At 45.8% G+C, this 18,759-nt stretch overlaps 1 protein-coding gene across 1 annotated transcript in view; it reads right to left on the bottom strand.

Annotated features, from left to right (window-relative positions):
- Positions 1–5,364: 5,364 nt before the first annotated feature.
- The window catches only part of PAK5 (p21 (RAC1) activated kinase 5), a gene marked incomplete at its 3' end in the record, with an annotated part of 39,702 nt that continues 26,307 nt past the window's right edge, over positions 5,365–18,759 (bottom strand). The window contains exons 3-8 of the mRNA XM_081997325.1: positions 15,504–15,995; positions 13,576–13,709; positions 11,411–11,537; positions 8,319–8,444; positions 6,156–6,290; positions 5,365–5,520 (exon numbers count right to left, since the gene is read on the bottom strand). Coding sequence (XP_081853451.1) covers positions 5,365–5,520; positions 6,156–6,290; positions 8,319–8,444; positions 11,411–11,537; positions 13,576–13,709; positions 15,504–15,995 — 1,170 coding nt within the window. The remainder of the gene's footprint in view (positions 5,521–6,155; positions 6,291–8,318; positions 8,445–11,410; positions 11,538–13,575; positions 13,710–15,503; positions 15,996–18,759) is intronic.

Raw genomic sequence — 18,759 nt, 5'->3', positions numbered from 1 at the left:
TAATAAGATAGAAAATAATTTCTTGCTGTCCTGAAATGTTTTCACTCTTGCTTTTTGGGGAAGAAAGGAAATGGAAACAATAATTTCAGCTCGGTCGTGGTTTGCATTGTGCCCTGGACTGATGTATCTTGGTTCTGGAAAAAGTTATTTAAGATGTTGAAAGAAACCCCTTTGAATCTTTCAATTCTTCCCATACTTTTGCTAACAATTATTTACTGAACTGGATCTGAATTTTCCATTGATTTAAACTTTCCAAGCCTATTTCTGAGAAACTATTTATGAGAGAGGTTAAAAAAAAGCTGTTGAACTTCCCTCCTGCCTATCAAACTACAGTAGCACTTTTATTGTGATAAAATTTTTATATTTGGCTTTCACTCATTGATGGCTTATCATGAGCAGCTGCAAACTCGAACATTTTGCTTTATAGTTGTTTATGAACACACTGGTAGAAGGTGGGTAAATAGAAGAAACTTACCACTCTACTGAGCTCTGTAAGGACCTGTAATAATTAAGCATTTACTAAAGCAGCTGTTAATGACTTATGTCAGTACTTACTTATGATTAGAACTTTAATTATAAATCATTGATGTCTTGCCGAGGAGGGGAGTTAGTTTAGTTACAGAGCTAGTAAATGCCTTGGCCTCTGCTACTAAAATTTATGAGTATTTGTGAATACTTTTAGAACTGCTAACCTCAGAAAAAGCCATGGTTCCTTAGTGACAGGCAGGAATAAAGGCACTGGAGTAAGGGGCCATGTGCAGAGCTCAGCCTCAGCCAGTGCAGCAGATGAAGATGTCTTCTGGGTGAATGGATGCTCCCAACATCTGGTATCTAAAAAACTGAAGAGGTTTGGTTTTTTTTTTTTTGCTGAGATGCCCAACAAGGGCAAGACTGCACAGCCCACAAGGTGATAGCGATGGAGGAAACGGCTCCTGCAGCGTGGATACCACAGGGACCAGGCGAGCCGTGGGGTTGCAGGAGATGAGACCTGGGAAGATCCCTCAGAAGTTACCTAAGGAACAGAGTTGCAGAGCGGGTGATGAACATGGCTCAGTCAACTGTGTTGCCTAAGGTAACAGGCTGTGGTTACGCCCTGCTTTTTTGCCTGGCTCTGGCTTTATTTGAAGTTCTGTGGGTGAAACAGGCAAAGTAAGTTCAGCTTTTTTTTCTTTTTTTTGAGTGATGGCTAATGCATTTTGAAACATTTACTGATGTCAGCAACCAAAAGTAATACAAAACCTCATTTATAAAACTTGAAGATGCTTAAAGAGATCAAATAATATTGTGGATTAATTACCTGACTGATGATGCTACTGGGGAGCCTGGGAGGAATGTTTTCACTAGGCATGAGAGCTGAAAATTAAGCCATTTTGAGCCAAAAATTAAGAACATGTAAGGCAAAACCCCAGGGTTATTTTAGGGGGCAGGGAAAGGAAGGTGGAAATGTTTTAACAGGCCTGGGCTTTGAAACAGTCAGGGACACACGGAGAACCGCACATAGGCTTTCCATTGAGTTGTTGACTTGGTGTCTACGCGTGTTTGGAGAAGAGGAGGCTGAGGGGGAGACCTTGTTGCTCTCTACAACTACCTGAAAGGAGGTTGGAGTGAGGTGGGTGTTTTCTCCCAAGTAACTAGCGATAGGATTAGAGGAAATGGCCTCAACTTGCACTGGGGGAGGTTTTGACTGGATATTAGGAAAAATTTTGCTACTGAAAAAGTGGTCAATTGGGATGTGGTTTAGTGGGCGTGGTGGTGGGTTGATGGTTGGACTTGATGATCTTAGAGGTCAGTCCTTTCCAACCTTAATGATTCTGTGATTCTATATGCAGAGCTCTATGGGTGTGCTGCTAATTTCTCAAACTTTGCTTTCTGTATGACTGACCACAATGGGATGTCTGGGTGTTGCCTTCAAGTGTTGGTAATTGCCAGCTTGTGTGCAGCCACGGAAGTTTGGTTTGGGTTTTTGTGTGTGTGCATGCGTGCAGAGCAGAAGTGAAGTGGTATATTTTTCTAACAAGTGTGCATGCCCTCTGTTTTGGGGGGGGCTCTTGGAATAGCTAAAATCACACTGCCTTGGGTTGAAATGGCTATTTCGCTAATACTGCTCTAACTAACTGTATCTTTTGCCTCAGCCTGACAAACCAGACTGGAATCATTATTTCCCTCCATTATTTTTCCCCTCACTTGGGGGTTTTTTTGGTGATGTATTTAGGGTGTTTAGCTCATAGGCTGCCTGGTTTTGCCATATGCTGTTGCACTGCACACCCTAAGCCTTTGTACCTTCCTCCTTAAGGCAAGTCAAAGATGGTGGGTTTCTTCAGTTGTGGGGGCTCTTAAGCCTTGTCCCACCTGCTGGTCCTTGTTTGTTAATTCTGATGTGCTTGGACAACTGTTAAGTCTGTTTTTCTTAATTTTGGGTAGAGGTGTAGTCAGAATCTCAGTCATAGGTGTTTATGCAGTGATGGTGCCATGAACCAGGAGGAAAATTTATTGACACTGAGGTTTTTCTTTTTTGAGGTCTTTCTTACCTTCCTGCTTTGGAAAACTACTGCTGGGCAGCACCGTTATGCTCTTCACATTTCTTAAATTAATAAATACATTCAAAAAGTCCAGCTGCTGATTCTGGACCCACTGTGGCTGGCAGGTAGGCACAGGTTTGTTTGGGATCCAGTGGTTTTCCTAGTCCCAGGTCCTGTGGTGCTGGAGTGCAACCCCTGTCACCTTCCTTGCAGCCACAGGCTCCCAGCAACAACCCAGCCAGAAGTCAGGATGCCACAAGCACTGGCCTTCAAATCACTGCGGACAGTGCTGTTAATCACCACACGTGCTCAGACATGCAAATCTGTATTTGCATGCACACTCTGACAGATACCCACTCAGGCATAGTCATATGAAGATGTATGTACACACTTGGAGACAGAGACACCCCCACTCTGACACACACAGAAATGCACATGCATGCAGGGACACAGAGATGCATGTGCACACAGCCATGCATGCAGAGGGACACACCCCCACATGTACACTGTCGCACAAAGATGCCTAGTCATACATACATCAACAGTTACACCAACGCCCCCACACTGACATGTGTGTGCACACAGATATCCATGCACAAGCCCCCACAGACACAGCCATCTACACAGACACAGAGCAGGTGACAGATACACACATGTACACACATATATAAAAAAAGTCTTGCACATATATACAAGGACTCTCTTTTTTTCTCGGTATTTGCTTGGGTCAGTTCTGTGTAACTGAGCCAAATTTAGAGAAGGGAAATAAGGCATGGGAAGATCAACACACTGAAAAGTAAAGCATTTCTTAATTTATTTACCTTGCATGTGTCTCACCAGCAGCTGGTGTTCACAAAAACCCCTTGGAAACTGACAAAACTTTCAGTCAACTTGATGAATGCTTTTTAAAGTATCTAATGATAAGAAAGTTGCAGAAAATTCTTCACTCGTACAGCTTAAAAGGTGCTAAATATTGAAGAAAAAATTGTCATCAACCCCTTTTTTTATTTAAAGATAGTTTAAAAAGTTTACTTTTGTAGCTAATGTTACAGTTTTGCCTGTATGTATGTCACTGCCGCCTGTTTTCCTGAGTTGTCAAGCTTACAGACCAGAAACACCGTAGAATGCCGTGGGTGCTGCATGCTCTGCCAGGTCCCTGCAGGTGGGTACCGGGAGGGTGGCGGGAGCCCTGAACACGTTCTCTTTAGTGCCCCCTTAGAAAGTGCAAACAGGGTTAGAAAGAGAAAGGAGCAGGGAGCAAGACACACATATTTAAGAACATTTATTCAGTGCTTGCATTCAGTCATTTCTGTGTCTTCAAATATTCTTTAACTCTTTAAGGGCAGTACTAAAGGAGCTTTTTTACTACTGGCAACTCCTTTTTCCCCAGAGGAAGAACTTCAAGTGACAGCTCCTGCCACGTTTAGATGTTTGGTTATAATTTACTACAATAAATAACAATTTAGTCACTATGAAATTCCATCATAAGAAAGAAACTGTGTTTTCACAAAATTGGCTTAATGAGATCATAAAATGAGGTCAGTAAGAAAAAAAAAAACCACCTTGAAAAACATGGCTTTCATATTATACATAATTAAAAAGAACTAATAATTAATAAATAGAATTCATTTATCATTGAAATTATTATGAAGCACTTCTAAAAATTGTAAAGGCAAATCTATTTAGGCCTACAGTTAACATGCAAAGTCATCCAACAAGTAACACAAAATTGTACCTTAGTAGTCAACCGTTGCATCAACATTCAAGAAGGTCTAGACAGCAGCACAACTTCTTCTATATGGCAAACATCTCGTAACGCATCACAACGGTCTGCTTGAGCTCTGGAGGATACCTGCTGGGCGGGCAGGCAGACTCCTGCCATCCCTTTCCACTTCCAGAAGCAATGGAGATTCTTGCCATTAACAAAACTGAGCTTGCGGTGGCATAAAACAAAGGGACCGCCACAGCTTGGGGAGATGACCCTTGAGCAAAGGTATGCGTTGGCTCCCACCGCTGCAGAAACGGAGAGATGAGGGAGACCCTGACGACCGCTAACATTCAGCAGCAGCTCTGATGGCCACTGCGTCACCGGTAGCGCCGAGAGGGCGAGCGCCCACAGCCAGACTGCCAGTGCTCCCACAAGCATCGGTTATCGGTGGTGCTTCAGGCTGCCCTGACAGCAGGGTAAGCGCTCTCCTCACCCCTATGGAAAATCTGCAAAAACTTCTAACTTACTAAAGGTGGGGTGTTCTTCTTTTCTGTTTTCAAAAGGGTTAAAAAAGTAGGAAACTTTTTCATCATCTCAAATTCTTGCAAGTTACACTTATTACGTCAACTAACACACGTTACATGACAAAGTACTGCAAATTATCAAAACGTACTGTACAGAAAATTACAAATTCATTGCAAAATACATTGCGCTGCTATGGCAGAGATAAAAAGTGCTTTTTTTTTGTCAGAAAAAAGTGTTCTTCTCAAATAGGAGTGCCGTAGCCTGCAATAAAATTCTGGTGTTTCACTCTGGTTGTGCTATCATCTATTAATTATCTTTCCAACCTTGTTTGCATTTGGCGCCTTCTGCCTGGATGGCCCAGACGACAACAGCACAGGGGAACAACGGTCCACGGCAGAGCGTGGTCACCCAGCTGGTGGCCAGGATTGTTCCCCTGTCCCTCGCAGCCCCAGAGAACACCTCCTTGGGTTCTTACGCACTGCTTGGTTTCCACGGGGCTGGTTTTCCTCCGCAAGGTTTCGCTCTTCCCTGCCAGCGGTTCCCACACAACCGCCAGGATTCCTGCACGGGCGTTATCTGGACTCTGCACTGACTTCCAAAAGGTCGCCGGCTTCAGCGGTGCCTGTGCTGCCTCATGAGGGGTACGATGCAAGAAGGGGGCCCAGACAGTTTGAGAAAGGGGTGTCTCAACAGTTCCTGCGCTGTGGCTCTCTGCGAGGGCTCCCGCACCAGCATCGAGTCCAAGAAACCCCGGAGGACCGAGGAGACCTGCAACAGCGCGCTGGCGTTAGGGGCGGACAGAGACACCCTGTTCCAGCCTACGCTGGGTCTGTGCACGCTACTTCTCTTGGGAGGACAAGGGAGACGCTGAGCTTTCCTATGCCAACAGAGGCATCGAGCTGAAGAGCCACTCATCTTCTATGGGCCATTAATACTGAAAGTACTGGGGTATCAGTGGGGTGCAGAACAGCACACTATGCACAGCTTTGCATGCGGTGAGAAAAGCAGTAACGCACTGAGGGCTCAGGTCTAACTTCTTCTAGAAGCACAGCCAAAATGGGAGGTACCCAAAAGTACCCCAAAGCTCTGGCACTGAGCATGGCTGTACCAGCCTAGCAGCAGCAGGGCACATGTGCCGGCTTGCTCTGGTCCTTGGCCAGGGTGGGGAGCAGAGGGAGCACAAGGCTCTGCCCAGCTCCCTTCTCCATCACTCCCTGCCAAAGCAAAGCCAGGGCAGCCACAAAAAGGCTATGGTTTGCTGGTGGCTTTGGCCTCCCGTCCTCCCCGCACGAGCCCGGTGGTACCTAAAGATGCAAGTGATCCTTAGGGCATGCAAGTGCGTGGCTGTGGTTTTATTAAACCTTTGGATGTGCGAGGCCCTCGTCACCAATGGGAAGTCTGACCTTGTGCATGTCCTTCACCCGGGGCGGTAAGTTATCCCGGATTCGGCGCATGGCCTGCAGCGGCGGCTCGTTGAAGTAGGGAGGTTCACCGTCTATCATCTCTATCACCATGATGCCCAGGGACCAGATATCCACCTGCAACACACAGTCCCTTCATAAGCACCGCTGGTAGTGCAGAGAGGGGGGCAACAGCCTCAACGCTTGGGATCTTGCAAACCTCCGAGCTGGCTCACGCAGTTGTACCTGGTGTCGGCATCCAGTCTAAGCCAAGAGCCTGGTGAGCCATCACCATAAATCTTCCTCTTTAAACCAGCCATTTTTTTCTTCCGAGCAGTAAGTGCATTGAAGAAATAAATTAGAAATGACTTACAAACCTGCATCTACAGCTGGTTTAGGTGGTGTCCACTGGAAGCACTGCTAAGGCATGCTTGTTTGAGAAGCTGGCTGCACCCTACCGTGCTGCATTTCAGCTGCACCGAGTTGCACCCAGTGAATAAGCAATGATGCAGAAAGGCGCAGCTAGTCGGAGAGCAGAGTAAAACTCAGCTGCTGTGAAATCAGTTACTCTATTTCCCCTGACTATTAAAGGCTACAGAACTCCCATCTGAGACTCCAAGGCAAACGCAAGCACTTAATACACCCAGGCCCAGTTCTAGAGAGCACAGGTAACACATTATATAACACCTTTGGAAAATGATTCAGCTCCAGCTCAAAAAAAAAAACAAAACACCCACCACCAACCTGTTTGTTTTTTTTTTTCAGTCCTGGTCTGCTGTAGAGCTGCTCCAGAATCCCAATCCTCCAGCAGCTGTAATTCCCATCATTTGCCAGCCCAAATACCGCTCAGGCCAGTTCATACTGCCTTTGCTCTTTGGCCAATGCTATCCTTCAGCTTAAATCCCTTTTTTTTTTGGTGGGGAAACCTAATGTAGCCGTAAATTCAGCCACTTTATAATCCCATCAGTGTTATTAATGGGCTAAAAATAGCTGATGTTATCAGCCCTGCAACGCCTCCGACAGCACCACACGTCCTGGGTGAATGCTGGTGCCTGCAGGCGCTCTCCCTGCTGCGCGATGTGAAGATGAAGCGTCTCCCGCCTCAGCTCATTTCCCCTCCTCTGTGTGTACATGTACGTGTGTGTATGTATGTATACATACGTGTGTGTAAATCTACCTATCTGGCTTGCAGGTTTGCTCTCTGCAGCTGTTACTAGAGATGCTATCAAGCAGAAGATGACTGCCCTCACCACGCAGGGGAGAAAACGCAGCCGTGCGTCTAGCTGGGGAGGCACGAGTCACTGCCACGGCTGAGCATGGGAGAGGGGATTGCTCGTCCCAGGCTGCCACTGCAGACGTGCCATGCCTCAGAGCTTCCTAATGGATGGGGTACGGCACTGTGGAGCCGCCGGGTCCCCACCGACAGGCTCTTTCTGGTCTCATCTGAAGGGCTCCAATAAAAACTTGTGACTTGCCTCTTTTTCAGACCATTTGGCAGTGCTTAAAATAGTTCCCGCAGGTATCCTTCACCCGCCTCACCTAATGAGAAATTGGGGGCAAGGAATGGGCCAATGTGGAGACACAGAGGGTGGCAACCCAGCCCCCCAGGTGGCTCCCATATTTGGGACCCTACAAGACCACGCCTGTGCCTCTGCCAGCACCTCCTCCTGAGGAAGGGGATCTGGGGCTTCAGCTGGATGAAAGCAGATCTCTGCCGGCAGGTCTGCGAAAGCACTGCTATCCTGCGGCTATGCAGTACAGGTGTGCGAGTCGGCTGCTGGTTTGGCATACGCAGCTGTAGACACCTGTAACTGTAGCTCCAGCCTTCAGGCTTGATATAAAGGTTATCAAAGGGCCTTTCATGATGTGAAAAACGATTCCAGTTTCCTTTAATACAGCACCCTAAGCTAAAATATGTAAAGGTACTGCACTGTTTAGTGCTCTAAACAGAGGCATTATTTAACCACACTTCTTGGAGATATATTCTAAAACAAGGCACAATGTAGCACTCGGGGGCAAACCTAATTGCTGCTATTTAGCGTATCTGCGTAAATGTATTTGAACTGCATGCTCCCACAGGGCTCGGTGGGGTTGACCAAGGCACCATGCAGAGGGAAAACAGCCGCTCTGGGTCCGCGCGGGCTGGCGGTGCCCTGCTGTACTCACCTCAGTGCCGTAGGGCAGGCGGGATATCACCTCCGGTGCCATCCAGTACGGCGTCCCAACCAGCGACTTCCTCCTGGGGACCTCCTTTGACACCTGGGCGCAGAACCCAAAGTCGGACAATTTTATCTGACAAGCAAAGAAAAAGTAAAAGCCCCTCTTGAATAACAAGGCTGATTCCTCCGAGACACATGTGCTTCTGAGACGCATGTTCTCCAGCTGCTGCTGGGGGGACAGGGACAGAGCTGCAGCGTTTGCCTGGGACAGGACAGCAGTGCAATTTTGGAAGCATGGCTGGAGATGGTGATACAGCCCTGGGAACGCGCAGCTAAGTAAAACCAAGACAAAGACAAGACGTAGGACAGAGCGGCAGTGGTGCTTGTTACTCAGATCGCCTGCCGTAGCGCATTGCCTCTCCACCAGCAAAAGATGCAGACATAAGTAAGTGGCTTATAATATTTCAAAAATAGAAGGAAAGCAAAAAATTCTGAAGTAGCAGTATTTTATAATGAATCTATTACAGCACAAATACAAACCCCATGTTTGTAGTCTATGTATGTATGTATGTATACTGATACTCAACACTATACATACTGCAAGTGACACATATCACTCCCATTATTTGTATCAGGTACCCGATCTGCAAGTTTGTCAGAAAACAGATGAAACCTGTGTCATTCACTTCATTTTCTTTTACCACAGAGAGTATGATCTAGCACTCACAGAAAGCAATACGCCCTGCCAATGATTTTTCAGGACCAGGCCCTCACACTCTGAACAATCGCTAAAGAAACCATCTCCTTTACGTAGCAGGGGAGCTCATTTCAGGAAGGCAGGGAAGGCTCTTCCAAAATGGTTGCAAGAGATAAGGGCCGCCTGTCCCCTTTGCTTGGGAACTCGGGAATTAAAGACAGGACAGTCCTTGAGTAGCTGTGGCAGTGACCTGAAATAGCAATAACGGGATACACAAGCACTCTGGAGAGCAGCTCTTGCTGCATCATGTGCCTGCGTGTACTTTTATGCCAGGTTTTTTTTACAACAAAAGTTATGGAAAATTATCACCTCCTCCTCCCCGTTGCTGTATACAACAGCAAGGTGAAAAACTCCTCAACCCCCAACCAAAACAAGTCGGTCTGACTGTCAGTGGCATCACCTCCTTCCAGAAACAGCTCGTTCCTTAAGGCTAAAGTGGTGGTTTTTTTCCCCCAAGTATTTATTTGGAGGCCTGGAAGCTATCATAAGGGTATTCCTGGATGTTAGGCTAACCCCCATCACGCCCAGCTACACACCACACCGTGCAACGATGACCCACGTCCAGACACACGGTTCCTAAGCCATGTATCCGATCATGTACTCAGCGCCTGGGGATGCGACGGAGCCCAAACAGCCCCAAGACAACTGAAGTGGGAAGCAAGTTGCATAAATCCCTGCATTGTGTAGACCAGCATTTTATTATTAGCACTGATTTGTTTTCTTTTGGATTCAGTACAGACATGACTTTTTTAAAACTAAGGGTATTATTTTTAACAGAATTACAAAATGATAGTTGGTATTTCTGAAACAAAGCCAATAATAGCCAAGTTCTTTGTGCTAAATGTATTATTCAGTTTACAGGATAAAGAATGGAAGAAATAATGCATATTTTGGCAGCAGAGCCCAATCTTTTGTAGGAGCACAAGAGGTTTTGCATATCTATTGCTCATTCGAGTACATAAAAGACAACGATTTTCTAAAAAAAGATAATGGCACAACACACTGCCATGAAGAAATCTGCAATGCAGATAATAAGTACTGGAGTAATGAGTATAATGAGGCGCTGTAAGCAGATCCTGAGAGCAGATCAGATGCTATTTCAGCAACACGGATTGAAATCGCAACTGAAAAACTCCTACGCACGTGGAATTTTCTTCCCCCGACAGAATTAACAGCAACAGCCTGGGACCGCTGCAGGAAGAAAATCCCTCTCCCTTGGTGAAGTGGGAATCAAATTATAACGATGAGCCTTTGATCAGGGAATCGGACCAGCCCTGGGAAGCCAAGAGTTTTACCTTCTGAAAGAGAAGGTCTAGGTTTGGTTCCAGACCGACCAGCTGCTCTTGGGCTCAGTCCAACCGGCCAAGTCTTGCTTTAGACAGGTGCCTAACTGGCACAACCTTTAAAGCCCTGCTTATGGGGCTCGCTGGCCATGAGTGCATTAGTTTCTACTCAAATTATCCCAATGGGGCCACAAGTAGTGGCTAACTCAAGCAGAAATTAGGGTTTTCTATTTCAGAGTTATTTGTCTCCCTCCACCTAAGCCTTTGGGTGCCCCAAGTTTTAGGTGCCTCAAGCTTTACAGCTATATATGCCCAGAAATACCACTGCCCAAACCCACCTTTCTCCTTGTAAGGAAATGATAATTGCTTTGGGACCAAACACTGCCAAAGTAATGTTTTTTTTCTGCATGCAAACTTTATTTTGCTTGCAGGTCATGTGCAGCATTTTGTTTCCCTCTCTCCCCACTCATTAACACCACAAAGAAAGAATAATTCACTGTCAGCAGGAGCCCACCCAAGTAAATGGAAGTGTGGGACAAGTATTGCCAAGCATCTTGTAAGAGTGCCTACGGTAAAAGCTACTCCCACCATCAGGGGAGTGTTTCTGCAGTAATGCAGAGTATTTCCTATGCGTACAGATTGACGTCAGCCTCCTAACTAGCTTGGGAAAACACAGCAGATGTATAAAAACTTGCTAAGTAAAGGATAACTACACATAGTAAAAAGAAAGTATTTTTGAGAGGCATCAGAGTGGGAGCAGTGCAGCATAAAAGAAGGTCTCCCATCGCCTCAGCATCACCTACGTGGCACAGTTTCTTCTGCCACCACCTCTTGATGGCTCCTATCCCCCCCGGGGGACTCTGCCTGCAGTGGGGAGTCAATCACCAGCCAGGCCAGGCCTGCGTTTACCTGATTCAGCTCTCTAACAAGTTACTTACGGGTTGCAGCCCTTGGTTTCACAGACCTGGCTTATTTTTTTAAAGTTAGCGTCACTTTGAACGTGCACAGCTATTTTCATGCCAGCCCCAAGAGGCGGCAGGGGAAACGTTGGGCACTCACCCTCCCGTCGCTCGTGAGAAGGATGGAGTCGCTTTTGATGTCACGGTGGATGACGCCTTGGTTGTGCAGGTAGGACAGGGCTCTCAGGACAGACAGGCAGACAGTCGCTATCTGCTCCTCATTCATCCTGAAACAGCAAGGTAGAGAAATGAGCTGAGCGTTAACGAGGACAGTAGGAGAGGGGAGCTGGAGCGAAGAGGCACAAGTCCCCCTTCACACCAGTATACAGACAGCCAGGAGGTCTTTTAGGCAACGGCTCTGTGGGGCGACTCTCTGGTCCTATTTCTGTTGAAAAAGGGGAGATGAGGGGCGAGGAACAACTCTGCAGTGAGGTCTGGGAACATCTTCCTGCAGCACTGAAAAAGCAGAGTGTACTATGGGCTGTGGCCTGATACAGTGAGCCCGTTTCCCTCTGGGAAAGGACGGAAATGCCTTATTTACAGTAAACTCACTGCTTGCCAAGGAGGGTAAACCACTACCGGGATGGAAACAGGCATGAAATAAATATGAGAAAAAAATACTCTTAACTGTGCAGACAAAGCAGCAGGCCCTGGGAGCACTTCTTCGCTTTTATGCCATCTATAAAAATATTCAGGGTGTTTCAGTAGAAAAATAAACAGCAACAGTCCTCATTTCTGTGCACGTGTACAAAACCCCATTCCGGAAGAAGCCATCTGCCACAGCGCAATGGCCGGGATGGGCAGCGTACGCAGGCCCCGCTGCCCCACTGCTGGGTGGCCCCAGCATCTCTATTACGCAAGCAGAAAAATGCCCACGGAGATTTCTGCTTTGTGTGCCATTTGCAGTATTTTAGCAAATCTTTGAGGGAAGGTCACACAATGTAAAAAAAAAACCAAAACCCAAATTAAGGAAAGACTATTTCGAGTAAAAAAAAAAAATAAGATGACAGCTCTTAAGAAGTGGTGTCCTGGGAACATCTGTTCGCCATTGAACTCCTGTCAGAAATATCTAAGATAGAGCTTTTAATGTTTTGGGGAGCAGTAGTTAACAAACAACTTGCAATATTGTGATTTATTTCAGCACATCAGCTAAGGCAACACTAAAACATAAAATACCTGTGTTTTGGCAGGATCTAAGAGCATCATTAAACTATGAGAGAAGACAAATTTTCTTATTTACTTTTTTTCTTTTTTTTTTTACAAGCTTTTTTTCTTTTACAAACTTTTCTTCTTGCTCACCTAAATACTATTCCCATGGGTTTGGTGTGGAAATTTTTTTTTTTTTTATTCAAGAGGAAGAAGTTAAATAAAGAATTCCTCTTCCCTATCCTGCTTATCAGGAAAAGATGAGTGAAGAACAGATGTAGAGAGGGCTGTAAAATCTAATGTCTCCACTCTGAAGAGGAAAAGCTGTTCCATACACTACAGCTTTTGTGCTGGCAAATCGCCTTCTTTAAAGGTACAATATTAACTGAAAAATGGGAACAAGCTCTACTGTAAGCACAAATATTCTGATATAAAATACTTATCCCATTATGTTTGAGGCTTGGTCTGCAGTTAACATTTCTGACAGCGTGGTTATGTGGGTTATGAGTATGGAGAGAAATCACCCTTAGAACTGACACAGTTATGACAGCAAACCCAACGATACAGATCACCAAAGAGGAAAAAGGATTTTTTTTTTTTCTCCCCCATTTTCGGAAGTAATGGATAAAAGTTATGTAGCTGCTAAATTACCTCCTGAAGTGCTGGCAAATCCCCATCTACAAGCAAGCCCTTTCAGATATTTCTTTCCCTTCTATTTTAAAAATGCCAATACTGACAGGAATTCATCTGCAGTGGCTTATTTCTGCTCGTAAAGTGAGCATGCTACAGTATGTGTAAAAATATGTGTATATACATATAGATACATGTATATACATACATGCATTATATAGCTATACACATACACATATTTATGTATATATATTTCCACGTATATATGCATTTTTGTGTTTGTATAGATGCATTTTGTAAGTATATACAAATATAGAGCAATAAATATATATATAAAAATACATGTACCCAGCTTCCCTCAGCACGTGGCGAGGTCTGGAGGGCACGGTCCGGAGGCACCCGTGAAGGGAAGCCACGACATCTCCCTCCTGCCCGGCTTACGCCGCAGGGTTTACGCGGCTGGTCGCCGGCGCAGCACACCCAACCCACCTGGTGTGAGTCACTATATCTGTCAAAGCGCCGCCCTCCAGAAACTCCATCACAACCCACAGCTCATCGCCAACAAGGTAACTGTTGTACATGTCAACCACGTTTTCATGATGGTAATCTCTCATGATTACAACCTGTGAGGAAGAAAAAGACGACACGTGAATTGCTACAAGCATTATCTGACGCTTGTTTTGACCTTTTTCACTGTACTTTTCTCTTTGTGCTTAGTAAAGGTTCTGCTATGAATCACAGCCTCCCTAATCGTTATGCCAATGCATAAACAAAACCAATATATTTACATAAAAATAACAGTCACCATAAACGCATTAAGGAGGAGGAAGAATCTTTAGTTGCTAAATTGTAAGTGGTAGATAATTGTTTTGCTTTGGACTTTTTTCAGACTGCAGGAACAGGACTGTTTCTCTCATTGCTTTTTTATTGCCAGTTGCTGTCAGTACAACAGAGATTTTTTTTTTTTTTTTTTTTTGACCCGATCAATTGTTCAACCCATCAAAGTCGTCTTCACCACGCAGCATACTGTACTTTGCACAGAATTTTAACAGAAAGCTGGCAATATAGGGGGTATTCATAAGGGGACTCAAATCCCACATCTAGAAGGGACTACAGTAACAGTAGCCCAGCCAAGGCGGTGACCATGACTGCATGGTATTGAGGGACATCAGAAAGGCAATCAGGATAGAAAACAGCAGCAAGGGAAGGCTTCATTATCTGCGTGTAGACAGAGGAATTTCAGCACCACTGAAAAGAAATTTTCAGATGACACGAGCGACTGGAGCATGGCAGGGAAGCAGCTTGGTCCTGCACAGCATGTAGGACCTGCTTCAAGATGTTCTCATTCAAGAGATGCTCAGTTAGAGCTAACCACAACGCAATTCAGCAGAGTCTCCCAAGCAGAGGCAAGATAAAGACAAAATACCCAGTACAGTCATGGACCATGCAAAGACCACCTGTGTGAAGTTTGTTAAAAACTAGTCTAATTTTAGTTAAAAAATGTTAAGTTTTTAAAGGTTTTAAATAAACCAGTCTGTGATGTGTTGAGGGAAGATCCTCTTATAGTTAAAATACAGAAAACACATGAGAGAATCAAAAGGTTCGTTCTCACAAGAGGTTTCCCTGGGGACCTGCAGTGGTTTTGGTGTTGATCAGCATCTATTCACAAGCGATCTCAAAAAGAGAGCAGAGAACATACTCCCTTAAAGAAGATAGTGGTGCAAGAAGTAAAAAAGGAGAAACTCTTTGAGTGGCAGAAGGAACTCTCAGCACCAAACAACTGGGTGAAAAAGTGGCAAATGAAAAGCAGTGTTCTTAAATTGTATAATAATGTACGTGGGGAAAACAATCTTCCGTAAGCAGTTGTGGGCTCTGAAGTGGCTGCAACCACTCGGGAAAGGAGATGTGGTGATTAACACAGACGGTTCCACGAAAAAGGGACTGTCAGCTCTTTGCTTAGTAACCATCAAGAAAGCAACGGGACTGTAAACAGTTAGGACAGGAAGGAGGGAGGACGTATGTGCCAGCATGTATATGCCAGAATATGGCGCACGTGCTTCTTGAATAGTCTGGTTAGTTTGGATCCTCCATCTTGGAAGAATAAACTAGACCAGCAAACGGTCAGAAGGCAGCAGCCGGGCTGTGTCTGTGCACCTGATATGCCACATGGACCAGCTGCTGGATTTCTGAGCTGTTTACTGTGACTTCCCACCCCATTATAGGTTTAAAAGCGGGAGGAGATGTAGCTCATTTGAAACAGGTCTGGTTGTACAATATTTATATAGCATACATGCACGTGGGACTCTTCCCCCTCTTTTAGAAAGACACTAATTTGGCTCTTGAGGTTGCCATTTGGCCCATGTCTCCCATTGAACCTGCCACCTGCAAAACCCCTCGCACCACCCAAAACAACATACCTCATTAAAGAGCAGCTCTCTTCTCTGCTGTTTCCTGAGATCCATCTTCTTCACGGCGACTTGCTTTCCTGTGTGCTTCTCAGTGGCGATGCAGACAATCCCCGTGGAGCCCTCCCCGATCTTGATGAAGTTGTCCAAGTACTCCCGGGGGTCACCGGGGCTGACCACAAGCTGCAGGGCAGCTCTGAACTGTTCGTGGGACACCCTGGAGGGCTGCTGGTCTGAGGAGGATCCCCAGCTGGGTGGAGGATAAGCACTTGATGTGATACTTGGGGAGCTGGGGTAGGAGGCAGTAGAAATATAGGGAGAGCTGGGCTGGAGAGACGGCTGGTGATAGTGGGACGCTTTGTGGTAGACCAGCGGGTACTGGTAGCTGCTGCTGGAATAGCTGACTTTGCTCTGACTTTGAGGTAGCTTTACTGGGCCCCTGGGGTAGGTGTCCGATCCAGAGAGCGGTGGGCTAACGACCAGCTGCGCTCGATCGTAATCCACCTGCAACGCAAAAGCAGATGAGTGAACGCGGGTGAACAGACAGCTCTCTTGCTGTCCATCCACTCGGTTCATTTTCGGCACCCCTGGAGGTCCTCAGCAGGTGCCGGCACAACATGCTCCTGCATGTACCCGTTCTTCTCAACGTGACACTGCTGCCCTGTATCTGAAAAGAGATTTTTAGACCATTGGGCTGCTGTGCTCTCATCAGCACTAAAATGAGGCCAGGGAAGACCACGAGATCTTTTGTGCATCTCAGGTCCATTTTTCTGTCCAGGTACCTGTTTGTAGATACTGTAATATTTAATGAAAGCGTATGCTGCGAAAAGTGTATTTGCTCTCTATTTGCAGTGCCCTGCAGGCTCCCTGGGCCATTTCCTCCAAGAATTCATCCCTTTCACAATCAGTAGCCCTTTGGCAAATTCCAATTTGTGCCTTTCCTCTCAAATACCAGTTCCTGGGTTTTGACTCAGGGATGACCCAGCCTCTTCTTGCAGAAGTGGTGGTACCCTGAAATCCCTGTCATCTCCTGCCTTGCCCTGCTACCAGCTGCTGTTTGAGCAACTGCATACACGCGTATGATGAGGAGCCTAATTCAATTCACCATTTCTTAAATCATTTTCCAGAGTGACACACTACTTAACTGCAGTGTCACAAAACTGCTGATTTTCATCTGAAATCAGGAACAACCGCAGAGGAAATTATCCTGATGGGAGGCCTTGTTCATTTGCAGATTCTTTCCTTTCTTTTTCTTTTCCAAGCTTTCTAAGCTTCTTACGATGAAAAAAATGAATACTTAACATTTGCAAACATAGTAGTTTGCTTCTATCCAAACTAAAAAAAAAAAAAAAAAAAAGTTAGAAGACAAAAAATCCCACCCAAAACAAAAACACACTGCCACCTCCCTCGCTCCCCCTCTCCCCCCCCCACCCCGGCATCTCCACATTTACGATACAACATATGTGACTCCTGATGACGTGTGGAACATCTCAGGGCAGGGGGGCAGTTCGACACAGGCTCATGATGTAGCACAATTACAAATAATTATGACAATGAGTTCATTTAATCAATCAATTTTGGTGGCAGTGCACAGGGGTGGACAGAGCAGCAAACTCTACTGCTGTTTCTGCTATTACCGCTGGCTGCCGGCCAGGAGTCCCTGATCCATGTTAGTTAAATGCACATTAATCTGAATTTGGCAGTGTAATCAAGGACCCAACTGAACTGTGAAATTGAATTCTGCAGTGGAACATCATTTGACCATTTTATGCTAAGACTGCAAAAAAAAAAAAAAAAAAAATCTGCCGCAGCATCAATTTATCACTGTAGGCTGCTGCACAGCGAGGAGGAGTTTCTAGCTGGAGTGGCCTCGGTGCGGGGAGAAAAGCCGCTGAGTGCAATATTATATCGGTGCTTTCCTACCTCATGCGTAAGCCGAGCGTGCCCGTCTTTTCATTTCGTGTGAGGTTTAGCAGGGAAGAGGGAATGCGTCTCCAGAGGGACTGCTCAGAGATTTCCCTTGGAAACGTGAAGCTGGAGTCTGGTTCCATCAGACTTGCACGCTGACAGCTACTAGCCATACGGAGCATCCAGCAAGCACGCAACTGTGTTGTACAGCCACCTCCTAGGATGCTGGTTTTGTTTAAGCAAAGTATCCACATGATTACAGCTATACTTTCACTTACTCTGTCAGGCAGGTGTAGCCAGAAAATAGAAGAGGGTCAGAGACATCATGAGTTTCGTGAAGGACATTGTATCTGCCAAACTAATTAACACAGAAGCGCTCCGACGGTTTGGTGGAGGGAGGGGAACTCCATCTAGCCCTGTCCTCTATATCTATGTACACAGGGACACAAATTACTGCTTTGGTTGAAAATATATTGGGGTTTTTTAACTATTGAGATAGGGAAAGCCTTGCCTAGAAATTTAAACTGGATAAATCCACACTAATGAATTACTTGAAGTTTCACCCATGCCTGATGTTCCTGAGCACATCCTAAGCTTAACATGTTGGCAAAAGCAAATTCCACGGTGAAATTTTAAAATTAAAATTCAGGGGTTCAGTATGCTTGCTAGGGATTTTTGAAAGATTCTGAAGTTAGCACTGCAGTACAATGTAAACCCATTCATGTCCCAAATCCCAGGAAATCTTACAAAAAACCAGGAGCTAAAATGAGTAAATCAGCTGAACCTCTCCTCTGAGGCTGTGTCCTGACGCAGTGCTTCACATCACAGCAAAATCAAACACACTCTATTCCACTAATAATTCTATTTCTGCTACTGAATGCAATTACCTACTGAAAGGAAATTCTTTGAAGACTACAAAGGAAAGAAGAAACCACCCCTGCTCTCATTCAGGATCAGGTCAAGGGAGCAGCCGAAGCTCTGACAAGACATCCATCACAGTGCCGCGGTGCAAGGCAATACCCCGCTGCTGCTGGCCGCGTCGCTTCACCGGCTCGCAGCATTACCCGCGGCTACGTCGGCAGTCGGGTCTTTTCATTGTTAAAAAGTGGACGCAACACCGTGTTTAAACTCATTTCAGTTTCCACTCTGATGACTGCGATGCCTGTTTTGCATCGCACGCCGTGGAAACACCTGCTTGTTCGTAAGGGGTACGTACCTTCCCCGCACGGGATACGTACCTTCCCTGCAAGGCAGGCTGCTCGGGCAGCCTTTCATCCGGGCGGGCGTCCCCATATGCTCTGCAGTCGGACTGCGGCAGAGATGGCAGCCGCAGCCCTGCAGCCAGAGCCCATACCCTCCT

This window comes from Phaethon aethereus, assembly GCF_964289735.1.
Source record: "Phaethon aethereus genome assembly, chromosome: 3".
NCBI lineage: Eukaryota > Metazoa > Chordata > Aves > Phaethontiformes > Phaethontidae > Phaethon > Phaethon aethereus.
This window is presented reverse-complemented; position numbering and strand designations above follow the sequence as displayed.